Source organism: Mobula birostris, chromosome 2, assembly GCF_030028105.1.
Source record: "Mobula birostris isolate sMobBir1 chromosome 2, sMobBir1.hap1, whole genome shotgun sequence".
Taxonomy (NCBI): domain Eukaryota; kingdom Metazoa; phylum Chordata; class Chondrichthyes; order Myliobatiformes; family Myliobatidae; genus Mobula; species Mobula birostris.
In genome coordinates this window covers 119,682,519-119,708,995 of record NC_092371.1, presented here as the reverse complement: position 1 = coordinate 119,708,995, position 26,477 = coordinate 119,682,519, and the positions used below count along the sequence as shown (strand labels likewise).

The following is a 26,477-nucleotide window of genomic DNA, read 5'->3' as shown; positions in this document are numbered from 1 at the left end:
TCAATGATGGGGCAAGAGAAGTTTCCTCTTTGGTTCAAGAGTCTGATGGTTGAGAGGTAATAACTGTTCCTGAATCTGGTGATATGGGTCCTGAGTATCCCGTAGCTCCTTCCTGACGGCAGCAGCAAAAAGACATCATGACCTGGGTGGTGGGGGTCCCTGATGATGGATGCTGCTTTCCTGTGACAACACTCCATTCAGATAACCTCGGTGGTGGGGAGGATTTCACCCATGGTGCACCGGGCTGTATCCACTGCTTTTAGTAGGGTTTTCCGTTCAAGGGCATTGGCATTTCCATACCAGGCTGTGAAGCAACTGGTCAATACACAAAGTTTCAGATGTCATGCCAAATCTTCGCACAGTCCTAAGGAAGTAGAGGCGCTGCCATCTTAACCTTTTCCTGAGGGGGGCTCCTGTAAATGCATATGAGTCATGGGGGGTATCAGTACTTGATTGAGGTCAGCTTCATGTCTAGGTTTGGCTTTATTATCACTGACGTAGTGTACGTCGTAAAGTTTGTTGTTTTGTGGCACCAGTACAATGCAATACTTAAATAATTACTATGAGGTCCATTGAGAAGTATTTAAAGAAGTAGCGTACAAAGAAAGCAATATAGTGAGGTATTGTTCATGGCTCATGGACATGAAAACTGATGGACCATGGGAAGGAAGACAATACTCCTAAAATGTTGAATGTGTGTCTTCAGTCTCCTGTATCTTGTCCCTGATGGTAGAAGAGGGCTTGATTTGGGTGGTGGCTATCCTTAATGATGAATGCTGCCTTTCTGAGGAATGCACCCTTTGAAGATATCCTCTCATGCCACTGTCACTGCTGTGGTAAGATCAAATCAAGTCAAATCAAGTCACTTTTTATTGTCATTTTGACCATAACTGCTGGTACAGTACACAGTAAAAACAAGACAACGTTTTTCAGGACCATGGTGCTACATGAACAATACAGAAACTACACTGAACTACGTAAAACAACACAAAACTACACTAGACTACAGACCGATCCAGAACTGCATAAAGTGCACAAAACAGTGCAGGTATTACAATAAATAATAAACAAGACAATAGACACAGTAGAGGGCAGTAGGTTGGTGTCAGACCAGGCTCTGGGTATTGAGGAGTCTGATGACTTGGGGGAAGAAACTGTTACATAGTCTGGTCATGAGAGCCCAAATACTTCGGTGCCTTTTGCCAGATGGCAGGAGGGAGAAGAGTTTATACGAGGGGTGTGTGGGGTCCTTCATAATGCTGTTTGCTTTACGGATGCAGCGTGTGGTGTAAATGTCTCTAATGGTGGGAAGAGAGACCCGATAACCTCACTATCCAGTGCAGGGTTTTGCGATCCGAGATGGTGCAATTTCTGAACCAGGCAGTGATGCAGCTGCTCAGGATGCTCTCAATACAATCTCTGTAAAATGTGGTGAGGATGGAGGGTGAGAGATGGAATTTATTTCTGCCTTCGCAGAAAGTAGAGACGCTGCTGGGCCTTTTTTGCTATGTGGAGATAAAACAGGCGTACCAGATGAAGCTGGCTAGAGAGCTTCTTTGTAGTAAGGATACCACACTGTGAACCTAATATTCATGAAAATAATTTTGATATTTGTTCTCTTGGATATATTCAAAGGAAATAAAATATTGGTGACTGCCTTGCTGTAACCCTGATCATGCTTCCATGCAAAGTCAGGGTTTACTTCACTTGACTTGGAGCAGACTTACAATCAGACCCCAGATAATAACACTGCAAGATTTGTGCTTGAGAAAGTTAACCAGCACATTGGTGTAGCTGTGGTGTAGCTTCCTTACAGCTCCACCAACCAGGCTGCAACCACATCTCTGGTGTTGTCTGCATGCAATCTGGAGATTTCCCCGTTTAATTTAGTTTTTCTCCCATTTCCAAAGATAGGCGGAGGGGTGTAATTGGCCGCTGTAGGTTGCTCCTAGCTTGCGTGACCTCAGGAGAATTGTGAGAGGATTTATGGAGAATGTGTAGGAGAATAGGATGCAAGGAGATGTGCAGTGAATTGAGACAGATAGGTGTACTTCAACAACTGGTTTGGACTTGATGGCCAAACAGCCTTGTATGTTGCAGAAACATGCAATTCCCCAATATGACATCTTCTGGTCTCAGCCTCATCATTGTGTGTGTGTGTGTGTGTGTGTTAAAGATAGCAAATCAAGTGTTTTCACCTTAGTTTTCTTGAGAAACAGATTACAAAATTTGTTTTAGTAAGAGTTTAAATTTTGCAATTTTCTTAACATATACAATAGCATTTTTTATGTCAGCAGACTGGATGTGTGAACCATGTCGTAGAACATATTTGCTGGCGTTACTTAAGTGTATTCTGTGTATTTTGTTGCTTATTAAGGAATGCATTCAGCGATGGAGAAGACACTGAGTCAACTGTTCATTACACAGTGAAGAAAACCTACTTACGACGGACAGTTGAGCTTTCATGTAAGACTTGTATTTCCCATCCTGTCTGACATTTTGTGGTTGTAAAGCAAAGAATTAGAAATAGAAGGAGCTGTTCAGCTTTTCAATCATGATATCTTGGCTAAACCTCTACTGCACTGATTTCATGAACCAGTAAAGGAATGGGCCCCGTGTCCCACAATATTTGCACCGAACATGATGTTGAACTAATTTTCTTCTTCCTGTATGTAATCTATATCCCTCCATTTCCTGCATATTCATGTGTCTATATCTACCAGCCCCTGAAGTGCCACTATTTGTGTCTGCTTCCACCAATGCCCCTGGAAATTCCAGGTTCCTACTGAGCTCATATTTAATAAAAAGAAACTTTCCGCACACATCTCCTTTAAACTTTTCCCCCTTCAGCTTAAATACACGTTCTCTCATATCTGATGTTTCCACCCTGGGGTAAAAGTTGGAATCTCATAATCTTCTATCAAGTCTCCCATCAGAGAAACCAACCCAAGTTTGTCCAATGTAGCTCACTCCCTCTAATACAGGCAGCATCCTGGCAAATCACTTATGCATCTTTCCAAAGCTTCCACAATCTTCTTGTAATAGGCTGACTAGAATTTTCTTGTTGTCTTAAGATCCATTACTCTTGGCCCTGAATATCTTCAGCCTTGAATCCACTGGCATTTGTGGGAGAGAACTCCAAAAATTTACAGTTCTCTATACAAAGGCTTTACTCCTCATTTCAATAGTTGGTCCTGCATTCTGATACCATGGTCCACAGAGCTAGACTCTGCAGTCTGGCAAACATCCCCTTGGAATTTGGTTTCAGTGAGGGTACTGCTTGTTCCCCTGAACTCTGTTAAATATTGTGTGGCACAGTGGTGCAGCACAGATCCAGGAGCCAGAGTTTCATCCTGACCTCTCGTGCTGTTTTCCCTGTTCTCCCTGTGATCATGTGGAATCCCCAGTGGGTATTCCGTTGCCCCTCCCACATTTCCTAGATGTGGAGGTTGGTAGATAATTGGCATAGCAAATTGTGCCGCGTGTGTAGGTGAGCAATAGAATCTGTAGGGCCTTGATGTGCCGATGTTTCAGGAAGGTGGCATCCATCATCCATCGCCCATCACCCATCACCCATCATCCACTATCTGGAGTAAGCCCTCTTCTCGATGCTGGCATCAAACAGGAGGCACCGGAACCTGAAGGTCTGCACCTCAAGGTTCAACAACAGCTTCTTTCCCACTGCTATCAGATCCTTGAATTGACCTGGAAAACCCAAATTCTACCTCCTCCTATAGTTCCAGTAATTTGCACTAATGTAATGCTTATATTTATTTATTTTGTCACGTAAGCTTTGCATAATTTATGTTATGTTTATGTAGTTCACTTTTTTCATACTTGTACTGTGCTGCTGCTGCTGCAAAAAAAAATTTTCTTGGCTTTCTATACTGTGACAATGAACTTGAACTTAGGAAGAGGGAAGAATAGAGAACAGAGACAATTAATCGGGCCTTGGGTTGCATTCAGCTGACGAAGACCCAAGAGGCTGAAATGGCCTTGTCTATTGTAATAACTTCAGGAGCTGGCTCACCCTGATAATATCATGGGAATATCCTTTCATCTTAGAATCGGTTTGTCAAAGTACCCTGCAGTAGCCCTGAAGACAAATACACAGAAACAACACAAAAGGTTCCAAATGTGGTCTCAACAAAGCTCCGTCCAAATACAGCAAGGCTCCGATTGCTCAGCTGAAAGCACAGAAGCAACCTAATCATTAAAGGCCCTTTGAGCACCCATTGAGCTGGTCTGCTGGTGCATGAATCGCATAATATAAAATGGGGGAGGTTGCTCATGTGAAGAAAATCTCCAGAGACTCAACAGTCAGAAAGACCTAATTCAATGCTGCGGCATTATATGATTTAATTAAGTGGATTTTAATTCTTTAACATTCTTCCCACAGTGGATCACCTGGGAGTCCGGGAGGAGTTGAAAGAGAAGCTACAGGATGTAATGACAGACAGGAGCCTTCTGACTCTGGGCAAAGCTCTGGGAGAGGGTAAGGAACGAGAAGAAGCTCGCAAGGCCTCTATTTGCACAGTTTGTTGTCTGTTGCGCGCTGGTTGAACACCCAAGTTGGCATGGTCTTTCATTGATTCAGTTATGGTTATCCTTCTGTGGATTTATCAAGTATGCATGCAAGGCAGTGAATCTCAGGGCTGTATATGGTACTTTGATAATAAACTTAATTCATATATTTCATTCAGAGTTAGAGGAGATTTGGTATTTCACCTAAAACAATTGCAAGTGTCAAGAGATGTACCATGGGGAGTATTCTGACTGGCTGCATTAGTGTCTGGTTTGGGGCTTGGGGGGAGGCTACTGCACAGGATTGAAGTAAGCTGCAGAGAGTTGTAAACTTAGACAGCTCCATCATGGGCACTAGACGCAGCATGCAGGACACCTTCAAGGAGCGATGCCTCAAAAAGGTGGCGTCCATCATTAAGGACTCCCCATTACCCAGGTCATGCCCTTTTCTCATTGCTACCATCAGGAAAGGGGTACAGGAGCCCAAAGACTTAGACTCAACAATTCAGGAACAGCTTCTTCCCCTCTACCATCCAATTTCTGAATGGACATTGACCTATGAACACTACCTTGCTGCTTTTTGTTTTATTTCTATTTTGCACTATTTATTTAATTTAACTATATATATTACTGCAATTCACAGTTTTCTTTTCTATTATTATGTATTGCATTGTATGGTTTCCCTGAAGTGAATAAATTTCATGCTGGTGATATTAAACCTGGTTCTGAAATTGCTTTGAACTTTGAAACTCCATCCCTCCCTGTGTACCCTAACTCCCACACTGCCCCCACACAATAGGGCTCTGAGAGCAGGTTAGTGTATTACTATATGGATTCCTTTCCCCCTTTTCCCCAACTTCAATTTAGCAGTTACACACATTATCTGTACAGTTGACATCTGACTTGTGCCAGCAACTTAGTGTTTCGTTGGCTTCAGAACATATAGGACTGTGTATTGACGTGATAGGTCAGGCAATCGTGATGCTACATCTAATACTATTCTTGTGCTACTTCCTTACAAATATTTATTTACCTGTTTATTTCAAAGTACTTTGAATAATGAAATTGGCAGAGCACAAGTTCTGTGGGAGACATGACATCATGCACAGCTTAATAGATGAGCTGAAGTAGATACAATACTGTTGTCTTTTGAACTAAAAATCATTTTTTAAGCTGTATATGCATTTTTATAGATTTGTGTATCTGTATTGTAACTAATTAGGATGAAGAATTAAATATTTGATCCACACCATTCAGGATGAAGGTGAACAGTAAGACTCCAATACCTAATCGTTGAGAAATCCTGATGTATTGGGGTCTAACTCTCTAGTGTGAGCCAGCTTTCCCGAGAAAAAGCAAGATGTATGGCTGGAGTTGGAGGACTGGACTCTGGGCTGTTGCACAATGCAATTCCAGGATTGGGATCTGGAATTTTGAGGGTCAGGAATGAGCATAGATTTGCAGTGGGAAATAGGGTCTGATATCATGGCACGCTTTGACAAGCTGAAGCATACGGGCGGAAGTTCACAGGGTTCTGTTTCCCATTCCCTTTAGATTCACCCAAAAATAAACTATCATGTAACTTTTAAAAAAATGTATTAAAGTGAAAAGAAAAGATGTTTTGGGATATTATAAATGAAACATCTAATTGTGGAAAGTCAGAACCAATTTTACTTTCACTGGCATATGTAGTGGAATTTGTTATTTTGCGGCAGCAGTACAGTGCGAGACATAAAATTATTGATTACAAAAATAGGTAGTGCAGAAGACAAACAATAAGGTGCTGTTTGTGGGTTCATGGACATTCAGAAATCTGATGGCAGAGGAAAAGAAGCACAAAGTATGTGTGTTGAGGGTCCTCTCTGCTAGACCAGCACCACTGAAAGCCCAAGGGTAATAATGATCAAAGTTTTATTGTACGTAATTTACAAGCAGTATTAAAACTGTAGAAATGGGAAGGCCACAAATCCCATTCTGGAATGGGAATGTTTTGTGTAATGCAGTGTAGATTAAGACATAGGATGTGGCATATTATTTCAGTCTTGAATATTTCAATTTTAATTGTCATTCAGAATACATCCAAAGAAAATAGTAATCCTCCAGAGCCAAAGTGAAAAACACAGAACAGATAGTCACTCACAGCACATATTGCACATAAAATTATGACAGCAGAAAAACAGTTTCAAAATATATGCATAAAAAATAATAATATAGGCCCAAGTCCCTTGGTGTCATGGCCTGTAGATTGATGGTGCATGCAAGCCAAATCATTTCCTCATTTCAGCATGTGCAGCTGGAGATGAATAGAATCCAGCTTGTCTTCCACTGGGCCAACACTGGAGAGCAGTACCAATGGGAGGGCCAGCCTCCAAACCAGCGGCACACAACTGGCTCCCGTGTCTCCTCCACCTGTGACTGCAGCAGGCAACCCGGAGGCATGAGGCCTTGTCCACCCATTAACCGAGGCAACGCAGCTCCCCCGTTATCAGTCTCTCCAATGAACAGGTGAATCAGACTCGCAGTGTTCTACATTACCAATGTCCAACAGGGTGTTGTGATCACCAGAAAAACGTCCAAGCCAATCATTTCCACCGTTCATTGGATCATGCCCTGCCTGGGTGGCAGATAGAGGCTTCAACACGGTGCACAACAAGTCCAGCTCCATCGCTGTTTGTTCACTTCCGGGGTGCCAAATTAAAGGCTGCTTTGATGGAAATGATCAAATACTCCGATTTCAGCCTGCTGCAGCTGAGGACCACAGCTACATCTAAGGTGTGTTCAGTCAGTAATGACATTTTAATGCAATTAAGCAATCTATTGTTGCTCAAAACCGATGGAAATAGATCGGACTGTGGTCAGGGGACTGTCCCCTTCAGGTGTCGGCGGAAATGAAGATGTTGCACTGGGCTAATGGTACGTTTAAAAAAAACACATGGTTTTCAACTCCCAATACCAACTATCTTGCTGGCAAATGCACAGCCTCTGGTAAATAAAATTGAAGATCTCAGAGCTAGGGTTCTGTATCAGTGGCATATTTGGAACACTTGCATCTGTTGTTGCACAGAATCTTGGTTAACCCCTCATATTCTGGGCATAGTAATTCAGATTGACAGGTTCGTAATACACCACAAAGATAGCACTGTTGAGTCTTTTAAAGCCAAAGACAGGGCGGGGGTGAGATGGTTTGCTTCATGATCAGTTCCTCGTGGTGTGTAGACGTGGTGGTGCTGTCCTGTTCACCAGACCTGGAACACCTCGTGATCAAGTGCCATCCATTTTACCTGCCGCAGGAGATTTCAGCGATAATTTTGGTAGTGAAGCACATCCCACCACAGGCCAATGTCAACAACAGGAATTCTGCAGATGCTGGTCCTGACGAAGGGTCTCGGCCTGAAGCGTCGACTGTACCTCTTCCTAGAGATGCTGCCTGGCCTGCTGCGTTCACCAGCAACTTTGATGTGCGTTACAGGCCAATGTCAAACAGTTCTAGACTATCTGAGCGACGTGGCATAAAACAGCACATCCTGATGCCTTCCCCATCATTCTGGGGGATTTTAACTAGGTCAGCTTGAAAAAGTCTCTAAATAATTGTTATCAACAAGCCACTTGTAGTACCAGAGCAAACAACACACTGGACCGCTGTTACACCACAATCAAGAGTGCTTACCGTGCTCTCCCATGCACACACTTCGGAAAATCTGCTCACCTGGCTATACTTCTATACCAGCACCAGTAGTGAGGACCAAGAAGGTATGGACAAGGGAGGTATAGCAGCACTTACAAGACTGCTTTGTGTATAGGGGGATTCATTTTCGAGTCTGGATGAATACGCCACAACTGCCACTGACTTTATTGAAGCCTGTGTGGATGACAGCATACTGTATATACCCAAATCAAAAGCCGTGGATGAACCAGGAGGTTTGTCGTCTGCTGAGGACTAGCTCTGTGGCATTTGGTCTGTACAAGAAAACTAGGAATGACTTACAGATGGCTATTTCAAGAGTAAAGAGACAATTCCGAGAGAGGTTGGAGGCGACATCAGATGCACGACATCTCTGATAGGGTTTGCTACCTACAAAGCGAAACCCAGCATCATGATTGGCAGCGATGCTTCACTACCAGACGAGCTCAACGGCTTTTATGCCCACTTTGGAAGGGAGCATATAACTACAGCTGTGAAGATCCCTGCTGCACCCGGTGACTCTGTGATCTCTATCTTAGAGACTGATGCCAGTCTGTCTTTCAGGAGGGTGAATCCTCGCAAGGCAGCAGGCCCTGATGGAGTACCTGGTAAGGCTTTGAAACCTTGTGCCAACTGACTGGCGGAAGTTCAAAGACATTTTTAATCTCTTACTGCTACAGTTGGAAGTTCCCACATACTTCAAAAGGGCAACAATTATCCACAAGAAGAGTAGTATGAGCTGCCTTAATGGCTATCATCCAAAAGCACTCACGTCGGATGGTGATGAAATGATTTGAGAGGTTGGCCATGGCTAGGATTAACTTCTGCCTCAGCAAGGACCTGGACCCATTGCGATTGGCTTATCATCACAATAGGTCTATGACAGGCACAATCCCATTGGGTCTCCACGGTACCTTGGATCACCTGGACAATGCAAATGCCTATGTCAGGATGCTGTTCATTGACTATAGGTCAGCATTTAACACCATTATTCCTACAGTACTGATTGCAAGCTACAAAACCTGGACCTCTATACCTCTCTCTGCAATTGGATCCTCAACTTCCTAACCAGAAGACCACACTCTCTGTGGATTGGTAATAACATCTCCTCCTCGCTGACAATCAATACTGGTGCACCTCAGGGATGTGTGCTGAGCCCAGTGCTCTACTGTCTCTACACCCATGACTGTGTAGCTCAGCACAGCTCGTGCCATCTATAAATTTGGTGATGATACAACCATTTTTGGCAGAATCTCAGATGGTGATGGGAGGGCATACAGGAGTGAGATAGACCAGCTAGTTGAATTGTGTCACAGCAACAACCTTACACTCAATGTCAGTAAGACCAAAGAGCTGATTGTGGACTTCAGAAAGGGTAAGATGAGGGAATGCACAGCAATCCTTATCGAGGGAAAAGAAGTGGAGAGCGAGGAATTTCAAGTTCCTTGGTGTTAATATCTCTGAGGACCTAACCTGGTCCCAGCATATTGATGTAGCTATAAAGAAGGCAAAACAGCAGCTATATTTCATTAGGAATATGAGGAGATTTGAAAGTCACCTAAAAGACTGGAAAATTTCTACAGATGTACTATGGAGAGCATTCTGACTGGCTGCACTGCCATCTAGTATGGGGGGGGGCGGGCTGCGAATGATCAAAGCAAGCAGCAGAGAATGGTAAAATTAGTCAGCTCCATCATGGGTACTATCCTCCATAGCATCCAAGCTATCTTCAAGGAGCAGTGCTTCAAAAAGGCGGCATCCATCATTTAGAACCCCCACCACCCAGACCGTGCCCTCTTCTTGTTGTTACCACCAGGAAGGAGGTACAGAAGCCTGAAGACTCACACTCAGCAATTCAGGAACAGCTTCTTCCCCTCTGCCATCCGATTTCTGAATGGACATTGAACCCACGACCACTCTCAGTGCTTTCTTTATTTAGGTTTTGCACAACTTATTTAATTTAACTACTTGAGATATATATGCGCATACATACTTTAATTCACAGATTTTTTCCCTGTATTACCATGTTTTGCATTGTACTGCTCCCGCAAACATAACAGATTTCATGACATAGACCAGTGATATTAAACCTGTTGCTGAATCTGTCTAGCAACTTTCTAGTGAGGTAGACCTACCTTACTCGATGTTTGCATCTTGCGATCATAAGAAAGACATAAATGACAAACAATTGCACCCTTATTTGGACCCAGAGAGGCCGCTGTGACCAAGTTCGCCACCATCTTACCAAATATTAGGGGACTCCAAGACTATACCAGGCTGAAATGCTCGTTGTGTTCTGTACCAGGGTATGCCATACTTCGGCCCAGATTAAAGAGGACGTAACTCTTCTATAACATGTATTCAATTATGAATGCACCAGATAATTATTTTATCATATTAAAACACTCTGCAGATCCAAACTCCCAGGACAAAATTTAACAATTAACTTAATGGAGAGATTCTTTTACATGGAAACTTGGAGCAGGAGAGGGCTAACTGGCCCTTCAAATCTACTCTTACACACAGTGGAATTATGACTGAGCCTTGGTCTCATTACCATATGACTGCTTTCTTCCCATACCCTTTGGTACCTAGAAGTTCATCTGTCTCCTTAACACATATACTGACGCGGCCTCTACAAACTTTTGAGATAGCAAACTCCACAGGTTCACCACTCTCTGAATGAAGGAATGTCTCCTTTTAGTACTAAACCTCTTACCCCATGGATTGAGACATCTCAGCAAGGAAATAACATCACCCAATCCTTTCTTATCTTGACCAGTTAGAACATTACATGTTTGTATTTGATCCGCTCTTGTTTACGATGTCATTGCAAACCTGATTGTCATCACCTCTCCCTATACAGCAGTCCTGTCATCCGGGAATCAGTCCAGTGAAACTTTGTTCCTCACGGCAAGCATCTCTTGGGTACAGAGACCAAAACTGTACACAATATTCCTGAGTGGTCACACCAAGGCACTGTATTCAAACGTCTCAGTGAAGGCCAACATATCGTTCACTTCAATTGTTTGCAGGACCTGAATGCTGCTTTGAGTGGTGTATAAGAACATCCAAATCTCTGTCAATCAGCACTTCCCCATCTGATGCCATTTAAGTAATACCTGCTTCTCATTTTTAGTTTCCCGTTCCTGTGGATATCTTCAAATCGATCCGTGTTTTATTGGCTAATGTCATTCATCTGACAGTCATTGCAGCTGACCTAATTCTGCTCCTCCTGGCTAATATCAAAATTACCCAGGTTACAATGATAATCAGACAGTTTTATGCACAAAACAGCCTGTAACTCTTAACACCTACAAATAGTAACACAGGGACAAATCTGAAGGGAGATTTAAAGTGACAAGAAATGGCTTCAATAAACAGAGCCAAGAAAGGTTCATTTTGTACAGTACACTGTTCAGTTCATTTTTCTCTGTGCTCTCGTTGACAGTATACTGCATTGTTTTACATTTTGTATGTGTAAACTGTTAACTTGACTGATCTTTATATTCTCATTGTTCTACAGGGGAATTTGGGTCTGTAATGGAGGGACACCTTAAACAGGCTGATGGCAGTAGCCGGAAAGTTGCTGTTAAAACCATGAAATGTAAGGCTACCCTTGATTTAATTACTTTTCACACCTACTCGGGCATAGGCCGCCAACGGTAGCACACGAGAGTCCTCTGTCCTGGGCCAGTCTTTAAGTTGTCCCCAGGTGTAGACCATCATCTTGGTGAATCCTACCTCTCCCAGGGATGAGGTCTTTGGAGCTTCCGTTGGCGATTCTGTAGCATTGTGTTTTTACGGGATGGCGTTGCTAGCCTCATGTCCAACCCTCCTCCTCTTGCAGCCGGGCTTGGGACTGTCCACGGTAGAGTTCCTTGGTTTATTAAGTTAGGGAAAATCAGTTGCCTGCATTTGTATCCAATGCCTGTGACATTGCAGTATCCCAAGTCACTCAGAGGTTGAAAAATCAAGCCTTTTTAAGATGGTGAGGCGACTGTCAAATGATATGATTGGGAAGATGGTTTCAGATGATATGATTTAGAGAAGGATGAAGGTTCTGCCATTAGTAATAGAAAAGGAAAGCTGACAAACTTCGGATTTGCCGGTAAAAAGGATCGCTGTGCATAAATCCTGTGCATGTTTGCAACCAACTTTAAAATTACAGCTTCGTGTCATATTTGCTTTGAGTGTTAGGACACCATTTTGTAATGTAGCGATTGGGGCTGAACAGTTTCTCATAATGTTTCTGTGCACAGTGAGCTCCTGGATGCAGTAAGCTGGTAAAATGTTCTGACACATGTGGAACGCCGTCTGGAATATTGGAGCTGTCCACAGTGTTGTAGTAAAGAAGCAGTTCAAGTTTCAACATGTGGAACGCCGTCTGGAATATTGGAGCTGTCCACAGTGTTGTAGTAAAGAAGCAGTTCAAGTTTCAACCTGTTATATGATTCCAAATGTTAAGCTTTTAACTGAGAGATGTTAATTCAACTGAGACTCAGACATGTTATTATTCTCACTATTAAACCCAACCAAATATTTTATTGTTTTTGCAGTAGCATTGAGATTCTATTAGAAGAGCAATTATACTTGGTTCTGAGGATAAGATTTATCTTTTTTTTTGTTCCAGTGGATGACTTCTCACTGAGGGAAATCGAAGAATTCCTGAGCGAAGCAGCTTGCATGAAAGATTTTGATCATCCAAATGTCATTAGACTTTTGGGTATTGTACTATATATTTAATAATTGTATTGATGGTATTATAGTTATTCACACTGGTTCAGGAGCCTCAGGGTAATCATTTCCTGAACATGTTGGTGTGAGACCAAAGGCCCTTGTATCTCCTTCCCAATGTTAGCAGCAAGAAGGAGATACCCTCCCACACCTCATATGACTTTGCCCTGAGCAATTTAATCCATAACCTTAACTTCTACCTCAACTCCACCTCCAACTCTCCTAAGCCCGGCTCCAGGTGGCCCGTGATCCTAAACCCAGACAAGACGAAAGCGATCAGTCCTTGGGTCCTGCCGATTGAACTTGCTTGCTGTTGGATATTCAATAATGAGTATTGGCCAGTCATGCAGCAACAGCAGGAGCCAAACAGAACCCCTTAAATATTATGTCATATATATCGTAAATTTGTGTCGCAAAGCTGGCAGTTTGTTTCATGCTCTGCAGCACTGTTGGACTGTGGGAGGAAACTGGAGCACCCGGAGGAAACCCACGCGTTCACGGGGAGAAGCAGCAAACTCCGGGGTAGCGACGGGAAATGAACCCAGTCGCTGATACTGTAAAGCGTTGTGCTAACCGCCACGCTGCTGTACTGCCATATTATTACGCATAAGATAATATCTCAATATTATGTGGCTGAACTCTTGAGGTTGATTTTTTTTTTAAATCTATCATTTATTTGGAGAATGTTTCTGGCAAGGCCATTATTTATTCCCGGAATCACAGAGCCTTACAGTTTGGAAACAAGGTTTTCAGCCCACAAAGTCTGTGCTGGTCACCAGATATATTGATCTATACTGATCTCCTTTCACTCTTCCCATATTCCCATCAATTCCTCCCAGATTCTGCCACTCGTCTACAGACCTGGAGGTGATTTCCAGCTTACCAATTAACTTAGCAGCTTCACATTCTTGGTATGCGGGAGGAAACTAGGGAAAACACGTGATAACAGGGAATTCATGCAGACTAAACCCAAGGAGCACCAGGAGTCAGGATTGAAGCGAAGTCACTGGAGCTGTAAGATAGCAAGGTCTACTAGCTAGACTGTCCCAACAGACTGTTAAATTTCTGCTAATAAATGTCAAGCTAGCACAACAACAATAATTTTTGTTTTCAGATTTTGCTTCCTTGTTAGCAAAGGGTGTTGCAAGAGTGACCACACTTCAGAAATAGCTTGCAAATTGCTTTGCGATGTTCTGGAGTTACAGATATTGCAATGTATAATGATGTTCAGATACATCCGAGGATATACTGGAGAACATCATCAGTGATGTAACCCGGGTTCATTGGGTGTTTCGGGTCTTTCAGACTCCCTTCCCCAGGCAACCCAGCCAGGGTTGATCAGGCCAAGGCTTGTGTCCCAGCAGCATTGGTCCACCGGTCATACTTCTTGATCCATAGATATCTGGAGGCTTGCTCACCAGCCTCTGTGACAGTCCTGATGGCTCTTTGATTTGCAGCTCCTGTAATGCCAAGGAGAGAGTAGGTTCTGCACAGCAAGCAGCCGGCAAAACCTCTATAGCCCCACATCGAGTCCTTCACCCTGTCTCTGGCACTGGTCTACCAGCTCCTTGTATTTGGCTTTCTTATGCTCTAACACCTCCTCAATCCAGTCTTCCCAAGGAACTGTTTGTTCTGCTGTGACCACCTGCATCAAGGTTTCTGACAGAATGACCATGTCAGGCCTCAGTAAAGAGAATATTTTGTGACACTGAACTGGATGAAAAACTTGATGGCTGAGAGTTTTCTGATGTCTTCCACAGCTGTCCCCTGAATAAAATGCACCTTAATTGCCATAACTATGTTAGTGTTCGAACGATAGACTGTCGATCATAACCTGCCTCTTGAAGTTACATGGAGGACGGACAAACACATAATTGTTCAATTTTGGCGAATATAGAGCAAAGCTTATTTTTAAAAGGAGAATTGAGTTAAGATGGTTGGGAATGTATGAGCTCTGTAGCAAGTGCATTTGCTGTGTGTTTTTTTCAGGTGTGTGTTTGGAACTGGGCTCCAGAGAACAGATTGCAAAGCCTATGGTCATCCTTCCCTTCATGAAATACGGTGACTTGCACAGCTTCCTGCTGCGCTCCAGGCTTGAACCAAATGCTGAGGTAATTATGGAACTCTGTAGAAAAATGTACTGTTATTTCTAACATTATTCACCGTCAGCTCCTGGATTATTTAAAGAGTGCCAGTTATCTGCTTACTGTAGACCACATTGTTACTGGGGAAGGTGAACGCGAGAGTCAATAAACTTCAAATACTGGCTGTAAAAAGTTGTTTGGTGCTGGTTGTTAAGGCTGCTGCCTGATTTCTAGATAACATGAATGGCGTGCGAGAAAGGATAATTTTGCATGGATAGTGCAAGAAACAGGCTTGACTAGCTGCTGTCTTCAATACATTCTTTATTTCCACAAGCCATCCACAACACTCCTTCATTCATATTGCCCAATTCAAACATATGGGCTAAATGGCACCCTTGAAGCCTTTTGGTTTCACCCTGTCTATTCAAATTACTAGCGTAAAATCAACTTGAATTCTTGGAGCTTTCCGAAAAGAACAACTCCCATTATTCCCATTCCATTGCCCTTTTCCAGGAATCATGCAGTTTTTCTTCTCCGCCCCCAGCCAATTTTCTTGAGAATGCAATCATTGAATCTCCTTGCATCACTCCTTGAATTGGGCAGTTATTACTTGATGAGTTCTAGGTCATGAGGTCCTGAACATGGAGACTGGAGAGTGCAGATGCTGGAATGTGGAGCAACAAACAATGACGGGTGCACTCTTAGCAGAAGAGGGACACAATCCGATGGGGAAGTGGGGTTGGTTGTCTGCTGATTTAGTTGGTAACGTAGGTTTTTTCTTGAGGTGCCAGAAAGTCATACCTTTTAATTCTACTTTTATTTAGAGGTACAGCACGGTAACTTTGTAGAGAAGGAAAATATTGAAGAGTTATTCTTACTCTGCCATGATTATTGGAAAAGGACAGTGGAATGGGAACAATGGGACAAGCTCCAAGAATTCTTTTCTTTTCGGAAAGTCCCAAGAATTCAAGTTGATATTACATCGTTTTGGCATGTGTGAACAAAAGCTGTTTTTAAACCCTGTTCTTGGATTGCTTCTCTCCATTGTTTGGGGAAAGCAAGCAGTCGGAGTAGTTGAGGGCACTGACCATCCAAGCACCAGGGGAATTGGAGGAAGAGAAGCGGGACTTGTAATTCAAAACCTGTGTCTGATTCTCATTCAGATTAGAAATTTAGAGTCTTACATTCAGTTCTGTGTGCCCAGTTATAGGTACAATGTAAAGGCTTTGGAGAGGTTGCAGAGATTTACCAGGATACTGCCTGGTTTGCAAGATGTATGCTCTGAGGAGAGTTTAGAAAAGCTAGGACTGTTTTCTCTAAAGTGACAGAGGGTGAGGAGAGAATTGTTAGAAGTTGATAACATTATGCAAGGCATAGGTAGACAGCCAGTATTTTTTTTCTCAGAATTGAGAATATCTAGCAATAGAGGGGATGTTTTTAAAATGAGGTAGATCATCTCTCAAAATTCAAGATGGCGCCAGACACTGGTGACTCTAGGTGCAGCTCTGAATGGAATCATCATATATTCCCATTGAGGAATATTACAGCTGAAATCTACAGTCACAATCAGGTACTTCAATAGGCAACATTTTTTCAAGATGTCTTAAAAGGTCTAACATTCAAAATCGCTTAGACTCCAGACCGCCCAGGTAGCAAGTGTAGATTCCATTTAAGAAAGTGCGGTTGCGAGACTGGGCTGCAGGTAGAACTGAAACTCGGGACCCTGACACCCCACTCCCTAGCATTCTCCCGTCTAATGTACAGTCTGTGGAAAATAAAATTGAAGACCTCAGAACAAGATTGCAGTACCAGAGAGACGTCAGGGAGTGCTGTGTACTCTGCTTCACAGAGACGTGTCTCACCCACCACCCCCGCCCCCCAGCAATCCAGCCCAAGAGCTTCACCTTCCACTGCACGGACTGGACAGCGACATCAGGTAAAGGCAGAGGCAGCGGCATTTGCATCATGATTAACTCATCACGGTGGTGCTGTCTGGAAGATCTGGTGGTTGGCTGTTGTCCATTCTATCTGCAGGTGGAGTTCTCCTGGTCGTGGTATACGTTCTACGACTGGCCAACATCAGGCTGGCACTGGAGGAGCGTAACAGTCACGAGACAACGCTGACTGATGTCTTCCTGATCACTGCAAGGGATTTCAACCAGGCCAGTTCGAAGAAGTGTCTGACCAATGATCACTAACGTCACCTATGGAACCAGAAGAGCCAAGACACCTGACCACTGTTACACCACTATTAAGAACGTTTACTGTGCCCTCACTTTGGAAAGTCCGATCACCTGGCTGTACTTCTACTTCCAGTGTACGATCAGAGACTGAGGGCCACAGTACCAGCGGTGAGACGCGGAGGTATGGTCACAGGAGGCGGAGGAGTGCTTACAGGATTGCTTTGTATCGGCGGAGTAAGTTCGGGGATGCATCTTCAGATCTGAATGAATACGCCGCAGTTGTCACCCACTTGGTGTGGATGAGTGTGTGCCTTCTCGGACATACCCAAACCAGGAACTGTGGGAAAGCTAAGAGATTTGCAGTCTGCTGAGTGCTAGCTTCGTGGCATTCGACATCGGTGATCCAGAACTCAACAAGAAGGCAATCTTAAGAGCGAGAAAGCAATTTTGAGTGAAGTTGGGGATGAAACCAGATGGCTGGCAGCTTTGTCAGTTTGCAGGCCAGTACTTCTTACAAGGCAAAACCAAACATCATAAATGGCAATGATGCTTCTTTCCCCTATGCATACTTTGAAAGGGGGAGTATAACTATACCTGTATGAATTCACGCAGCATCACACAACCCTATGAGACTGTCCCAGAGCCTGATGTCACATCTTTCAAGTGGATGAACCCTTATGAGGCATCAGACCCTGATGGTGTACCTGGCTGGGCACTGAAAATGTGCCAGCCAACTGTCTGGAGGGTTCAAGGACATCTTAGATCCTTGCCACAATAGGGCTACAGAAGACATGAACTCAATGAATCTCGCACAGCCTTGGATCACCTGGCCGATGCAAATACCTATTTCAGGATGCTGTTTATTGATTATAGCTCAGCATTTAACACCATCATTCCTACAGTCCTGATCAAAAAGCTACAGAACCGAGACCCCTGTACCTCCCCTCAGCAACTGGATCCACAACTAATTGGAACACCATAATCTGTGTAGATTAGAAATAACATTTTCACCTCGCTGACAATCAACAGTAGTGCACCACAGGGATGTGTGCTTAGCCCACTATCTTACTCTCTCTACACTCATGACTGTGTGGCTAGGCATAGCTCAAATGCCATCTATAAATTTGCTGATGATACCACCGTTGTTGGCAGAATTTCAGTTGGTGATGAAAGGGCGTACTGGAGTGAGATATACCAGTTAATTGAGTGGTGTTGCGGCAACAACCTGGCACTCAATGTCAGTAAGACCAAAGAGCTGATTGTGGTCTTCAGGAAGGGTAAGATGAGGGAACACGAACCAATCCTCATAGAGGGATCACAAATGGAGAGAGTGAGCAATTTCAGGTTCCAGGGCGTAGCTATGAAGAAGGCAAGACAGTTGCTATATTTCATTAGGAGTTTGAGGAGATTTGGTTTATCAACTAAAACACTCAAAAACTTCTACAGAAGTACTGTGGAGAGCATTCTGACTGGCTGCGTCACCACCTTGTATGGGGGTGGGGGGGTGCTACTGCACGAGACCAAAGTAAGTTGCAGAAACTTGTAAAATTAGTTAGCTCTATCATAGGAAGGAGCCTTCATAGTCTCCAAGGTCTTCAAGGAGCTTAGGAAGATGGTGTCCATCTTTATAGATCCCCACCACCCAGGACATGCCATCTTCACATTGTTACCACAGGGAAAGAGATACAGAAGCCTGAAGACACACACTCAGCAATTCAGGAACAGCTTCTTCCTCTCTGCCATCTTATTTGTAAATGGACATTGAACCCATGAACACTACCTCACTACTTTTTATTCCTTTTTTTTGCACTAGTTATTTTAACTTTACTATTTAATAGACGTGTATATATATATATATATATATTCTTAATGTAACTCAGTTTTTATTTCCTCTATATTATGTATTTCATCGTACAACTGTCTTAAAGTTGACAAATTTCACAACATATACTGGTGATATTAAATCTGATTCTGATCCTCAACCTCTCATTGCTGAATTCTGAGGTTCCCACCAGCTTCAAAAGGGCAGCAATCATACTGGCTCAAGAGGACCATGCTACCTGACAGTCAATGACTGTCGTCCAGTAGCATTCACATCTACTGCAATGAAGTGCTTTGAGAGGTTGGTCATGGCCAGAATCAACTCCTGCCTAAGTTAAGGACCTGGACCCACTGCAATCTGCCTATCACCACATCAGATTCACAGTGGATGCAATCTCCCTGAATCACCACTCGGTCTTGAACAATCTGAACGACAGTAATACCCTATGTCAGGCTGTTGTTTGATTTCAGCTCAGTGATCAACACAATCATACCTTCAGTTCTAATCAACAAGCTCCAAAACCTAGGCTTCTGTACCTCCCTCTGCATCTGGATCCTTGACTTCCTCATCAGGAGGCCACAGTCGGTGTGAATTAGTATAACATCTCCTCCTCACTAGTGATCAACATAGGTGCACTTCAAGGATGTGTGCTTAGCCCACTACTCTACCCTCTCTACCTCCAGGTCGACGCACAGCTCAAGCACCATCTATAAATTTGCCGCTGACACCACTGTTGTTGGTAGAACCTCAAGTGGTGACGAGGAGGTGTAGGGGACTGAGGTACTGTTGATCGGTGTGGTTGAGTGGTGTTGCAACAATAACCTTGCACTCGGCATCAGTAAGACCAGGGAACTGATTCTCCTATAGTGAATTCTGGTTAATTAGGGCCAGTACACTTTGCCCCAACTAAGCAGCTGCCCCAATTAGCCAAAGTTTCATGGAAATAGTTAAAAAGCTATTGAAAAAAGACAAATTGCTGTTTAACTGAATAATCAGTTGTGTACTTAAATGAAATGCAGAACAAATTAGATCACTGCCGATACTGCTTTAGTACTATAAAACTGTGTATTAGTTCCTAATAATTATCAATGGAAGAATTCGTCCAGTGTATGTGTTCCTTTGATGGACTGTAAATAAACAAAATTGGCACAGAGACATAGTGTAGATAATGAATTGCCTTCATACAATGCTTTTGGCGATTGCATCCTCCAAATCTTCATTTTCATTGTGATTTTCAAGGTGATTGTCAAAATTTCCAAATTCTTCATAGTTCCTAACTAGGTGAAGTAGTGAAATCCTTTTATTTTCACTCCCAGCCATTTCTGTCATTTCCAAGCCAGAATGCTTGTGCAGCCGTCAACAAAGCATTTCTGAATTGCCTCACTGTTTGTTTCCTGCCCAGTATGAGTGACAAAAGTTAATGGCCCAATTAACCAGAATCCACTGTATAAACTGGTTATAATTTATAGTGGCTTTTGTGTATCATGCTGCATTGTTAACAGAAAACAAGAGATTTCATGACATAAGGTTTTAATTCTGATTTAAAGGAGGAGTGTGAAACAGATTTTTTCTTCTGCAGAGAGTAGTTGGTGCTTGAAACATGCTGCCGGGGTGATGATAGAGGCAGATAGCACAGGAGCGCTCTAGAAAATCTTACATAGGGACGTCAATATACAAGGAAGGGAGGAATGTGGTCAATTACGCAGAATAGTGATTAATTATGAGTCATTGGTTTTATGAGAACAACCAAGCATTGTGTGCTGAAGGGCCTGTCTTGTGCTGTACCTTTTTACGTTCTATGTAAATAAAACAGGTTGCTATGTTGTTTTGTTTTCCAGTATATTCCACTGCAGACTCTGCTGAAGTTCATGATCGACATTGCCAGTGGCATGGAGTACCTGAGTAATCGGAACTTTCTACACCGGGATCTGGCAGCCAGAAACTGCATGTGAGTATTGTGTTTAGTGCAGGAATCCCTTCAAGTTTTTGGCTGTCTGACTTCTCCCAGTATTGTTCCAAGAGCTAAGCTTATAAAACAAACTTTACTCTTTTTCATTCATTAACTCTTTCAGTCTTTTTTTAATGCCAGTGCTGAAGACACCTCTGCTGCTCTTTCTTATTTTGGGTGCCTGACATATAAAAACCTTTAAATTCTCTCCAAATCGTGCTTCTAAACTCTTTGGCATGGAAATGGCTGCACACTGATTTCCCTTGTTGCTGAGTCTTCCTAACATTCTTTGGGAAAGTCAAATGAAGGGTGAGGATTTCAAGTACATGATTTGCAGGAAGTCATTGCTGGGTTTCCCTGTGTAACATGACAGAGAAAGCCAACATTTCAGGTTCTCCCAGTTGTTCTGGCATTTTGCAGCAGGTGCATCATTCCAGGCACTTCTCGAAAGGATGTGCAGTAAAATTCTGGAATTCTGTTGTTCGGAAATCTTGATGGTTCTGCATGTGGTGCACTCAAAAATCCAGAGTGTGAGCTGGTCTACCAGAGTGCAGCCAGAGTTGGGGGCCCAGAATGTAGCCAGGGGCTGGGGTCAGGTCTCGAACACCAGAGGGTGGGTTTGCAGTTGCAGGAATAGTCTGGATTACTTGTACATTTTTCACTGCCTTTAAATCCACAGGTTTGCTGAGATGCTTTTTACACCTTAATGTAACAGGTTTTTTTTAAACTGAAAGAAAAACGTGTTTTTGGAGTAACATCCAACAGTCTGAGTAAATCTGTTAGTCCGACCCCACCCAAGTTCAAGAGATGCTGGGTCATTGAAGCATCGCTGAACTGTAATCCAAGCTCACACAGCCAAGTTCAGGAATAGTCATTGTCCCTCAAACATCAGGCTCTTGAACCAAAGGGAATAATTTCATTCAACTTCAAAATTTCCACGTCATTGAAATGTTCCCAGAACCTAAAGACTCACTTTCAAGGACTCTTCATCTCATGTTGTCAATATTTATTGCTTATTTATTTGTAATTGTTATTTATTTCTTTTTGTATTTGCACAGTTTGTTGTCTTTTGCATATTGGTTGAACGCCCGAGCCGGTGTGGTCTTTCATTGATTCTTATGATTCTGTTATGGACTTATTGAGTATGCCCACAAGAAAATGAATCTCAAGGTTGTATATGGTGACATATATGTACTTTGATAATAAGTTTACTTTGAACTTTGAACACACTTCCAGCTGCTTGGGGATGTTGCCAGTGATTGAGCATATGTGCTCAGTGAAACGAGGAGTTGGCCTGAGGGGCTGGAGTAGCTCACAAGGATCCGTACGAGTGTGCTCTGAGAGCCTCGCAGCAGCCTGGAGAAGTTGGGGGAGACCCAGTGCCCAGAGGAGGCGTGACCTCACAGTGGGTGCCGCAAGTCATGCAGCTGCAGTGTTTCAGATTCAGTCCTGACGTCTGGTGCGAGCTGTGTGTAGGCTCTAGAAATCCGAAATGAAAACAGCAAAACTGAGCAATCAGCAGGTTAGGCAGCATCACTGTTGATGATATTAGAAGGAATTACCCATTCATTTAAAATGTTTTGTGTTTGTTTTAATTTGCAGTGGAGTTATGAATGGAATTAATGGCGAAGTCATCAGTTAACATTCCCACTTCTAAACTTATGCTGGTAGGAAGGTCATTAATGACAGAGCTGAAGATGGTTGGGCCTCGGACACTTCCCTGAGGGACTCACAGAATATGAACCAATACATCACAGGAACAGGCCCTAAGGCCCACAATAGGCAGCCCGGTTGTGTATTGGTTAACACAGTGCGTTGCAGTACAGGCAAAGCAGGTTCAATTCTTGTAAGATGTTTGTATGTTCTCCCTGTGAATTTTGTATCCTGTGGAAATTAGTTTGTGGAATGCTGATAGGTCTGAGGGTAAAGTCACCTGGACCAGTTGGACTACAGCCTAGGGTTCTGAAAAAGGTAGCTGATGAGACGGTGAAGGCATGTGTAGTGATCTTTCAAGAGTCTCTAAATTCTGGAAGAGTTTTGGGGGAATAGAAAGTTACAAATGTATCCTCACCCTTCAAGAAAGGGGACTGGTCGGGGATGCAAACAATAGGAAATTATAGGGCCTGTTAACATGACTTTAGTGGCTGGGAAGACGTTAGAGTCCATTATTAAGGTTGAGGTTTTGAGGCACTTGGAGATGCATGATAGGTTAGGCCAAAGTCAACAAGGTTTCCAAAAATGGGAAACCTTCCCTGACAAATCTGTTGGAATTCTTTGAGGGATTAACAGGAAAGATAGACAAAGCAAAATCAGTGGATTTTTGTTTACTTGGATTTCCAGAAGGCTTTTGACAAGGTTCCCCACAGGAGGCTACTAAGCAGGATGGGAGCTCATGGTCTTACTGATTCACCTTGCTAGTTAACTTTTAAGGAACCCTGCACAAGGACTCAGCAGAAAATCAAGTTATTGTTCCTCTCGTGCATTTCACAGGAGACAAATGCAAAGTATCTGTTTTGATCCCCCAGGTTACAGACGGATATGACAGTATGTGTGGCAGACTTCGGCTTATCCAAGAAAATCTACAGTGGGGACTACTACAGGCAAGGTCGGATTGCTAAGATGCCAGTGAAATGGATTGCTGTAGAGAGTCTTGCTGATCGAGTTTTCACAGTTAAAAGTGATGTGGTATGTTTGTATATTTACTTTATTTTATTGCAACTTTAGAAAGAAGCTATTCAGCCTATTGAGGCTTTGCAAGTCCATCAGAGCAATCCCATCATTTCTCCATTTATTTCCTTGTAACTATTATCTTTCTCATGCCCATCAACTTTCCTCCAAAGGGGGTAACTTACAGTATCCATTTAACCTGCCAACCCACATGCTGTTGGGTTCTGGAGGAAGTCAGAGCATCCAATGGAAATACATGCACTCACAGAGAGTGAGCAGAGCCAACACTGGCAGCACCACAGATCAAGACTGAGCTAATGCAACGGGAGCTATGAGACAGAAGCATTATTTGCTGCAAGTCTCAGGGTTTGCTGGATCTTAGTAATCAGTGGCAACATTCACTTCTTGTTTCACACACAAAAGTTGCTGGTGAACGCAGCGGGCCAGGCAGCATCTCTAGGAAGAGGTACAGTCGACGTTTCGGGCCGAGACCCTTCATCAGGACTAACTGGAGGAAGAGCTAGTAAGAGATTTGAAAGTGGGAGGGGGAGGGATGGAGCCAAGAGCTGGATAGTTGATTGGCAGAAGGGATATGAGAGGATCATGGGACAGGAGGCCTCGGGAGAAAGAAAACGGGGGGGGGATGCCCAGAGGATGGGCAAGGGGTATAGTGAGAGGGACAGAGGGAGAAAAAGAAGAGAGAGAGAGAGAGAAAAAGAATGTGTGTAGATAAATAAATAATGGATGGGGTATGAGGGGGAGGTGGGGCATTAGCGGAAGTTTGAGAAGTCAATGTACATGCCATCAGGTTGGAGGCTACCCAGACAGAATACAAAATGTTGTTCCTCCAACCTGAGTGTGGCTTCATCTTTACAGTAGAGGAGGCCGTGGATAGACATGTCAGAATGGGAATGGGATGTGGAATTAAAACGCGTGGCCACTGGGAGATCCTGCTTTCTCTGGCGGACAGAGCGTAGGTGTTCAGTAAAGCGGTCTCCCAGTCTGCGTCGGGTCTCGCCAATATATAGAAGGCCACATCGGGAGCACCAGACGCAGTATATCACCCCAGCCGACTCACAGGTGAAGTGTCGCCTCATCTGGAAGGACTGTCTGGGGCCCTGAATGGTGGTAAGGGAGGAAGTGTAAGGGCATGTGTAGCACTTGTTCCGCTTACAAGGATAAGTGCCAGGAGGGAGATCAGTGGGGAGGGATGGGGGGGACGAATGGACAAGGGAGTTGCGTAGGGAGCAATCCCTGCGGAAAGCAGAGAGAAGGTGGGAGGGAAAGATGTGCTTAGTGGTGGGATCCCGTTGGAGGTGGCGGAAGTTACGGAGAATAATATGTTGGACCCGGAGGCTGGTGGGGTGGTAGATGAAGACGAGGGGAACCCTATTCCTAGTGGGGTGGTGGGAGGATGGAGTGAGAGCAGATATGCGTGAAATGGGGGAGATGCATTTGAGAGCAGAGTTGATAGTGGAGGAAGGGAAGCCCCTTTCTTTAAAAAAGGAGGACATCTCCCTCGTCCTGGAATGAAAAGCCTCATCCTGAGAGCAGATGTGGCGGAGACGGAGGAATTGCGAGAAGGGGATGGCATTTTTGCAAGAGACGGTGAGAAGAGAAATAGTCCAGATAGCTGTGAGAGTCAGTCAGTAGGCTTATAGTAGACATCAGTGGATAAGCTGTCTCCAGAGACAGAGACAGAAAGATCTAGAAAGGGGAGGGAGGTGTCGGAAATGGACCAGGTAAACTTGAGGGCAGGGTGAAAGTGGAGGCAAAGTTAATAAAGTCAACGAGCTCAGCATGCGTGCAGGAAGCAGCGCCAATGCAGTGGTCGATGTAGTGAAGGAAAAGTGGGGGGCAGATACCAGAATAGGCATGAAACATAGATTGTTCCACAAAGCCAACAAAAAGGCAGGCATAGCTAGGACCCATACGGGTGCCCATAGCTACACCTTTAGTTTGGAGGAAGTGGGAGGAGCCAAAGGAGAAATTATTAAGAGTAAGGACTAATTCTGCTAGATGGAGCAGAGTGGTGGTAGAGGGGAACTGATTAGGTCTGGAATCCAAAAAGAAGCGGAGAGCTTTGAGACCTTCCTGATGGGGGATGGAAGTATACAGGGACTGGACATCCATGGTGAAAATAAAGCGGTGGGGGCCAGGGAACTTAAAATCATCAAAAAGTTTAAGAGTGTGAGAAGTGTCACGAACATAGGTAGGAAAGGATTGAACAAGGAGGGATAAAACCGTGTCGAGGTATGTAGAAACGAGTTCGGTGGGGCAGGAGCAAGCTGAGACAATAGGTCTTTCCTCCCTCCCCCCCCCGCTTTCCACAGGGATTGCTCCCTACGCGACTCCTTTGTCCATTCGTCCCCCCCATCCCTCCCCACTGATCTTCCTCCTGGCACTTATCCTTGAAAGTGGAACAAGTGCTATACATGCCCTTACACTTCCTCCCTTACCACCATTCACGGCCCCAGACAGTCTTTCCAGGTGAGGCGACACTTCACCTGTGAGTCGGCTGGGGTGATATACTACGTCCGGTGCTCCCGATGTGGCCTTCTATATATTGGCGAGACCCCACGCAGACTGGGAGACCGCTTTACTGAACACCTACGCTCTGTCCGCCAGAGAAAGCAGGATCTCCCAGTGGGCACACATTTTAATTCCACATCCCATTCCCATTCTGACATGTCTATCCACGGCCTCCTCTACTGTAAAGATGAAGCCACACTCAGGAGGAACAACACCTTATATTCCGTCTGGGTAGCCTTCAACCTGATGGCATGAACATTGACTTCTCTAACTTCCGCTAATGCCCCACCTCCCCCTC

General features: G+C 43.9%; 1 protein-coding gene across 1 annotated transcript in view; it reads left to right on the top strand.

Moving 5' to 3' along the window:
- mertka (c-mer proto-oncogene tyrosine kinase a) overlaps nt 1–26,477 on the top strand; it is a 179,955-nt gene that overhangs the window by 134,099 nt on the left and 19,379 nt on the right. The window contains exons 11-17 of the mRNA XM_072246976.1: nt 2,378–2,466; nt 4,400–4,495; nt 11,733–11,813; nt 12,840–12,932; nt 14,933–15,054; nt 20,871–20,980; nt 23,506–23,665. Coding sequence (XP_072103077.1) covers nt 2,378–2,466; nt 4,400–4,495; nt 11,733–11,813; nt 12,840–12,932; nt 14,933–15,054; nt 20,871–20,980; nt 23,506–23,665 — 751 coding nt within the window. The remainder of the gene's footprint in view (nt 1–2,377; nt 2,467–4,399; nt 4,496–11,732; nt 11,814–12,839; nt 12,933–14,932; nt 15,055–20,870; nt 20,981–23,505; nt 23,666–26,477) is intronic.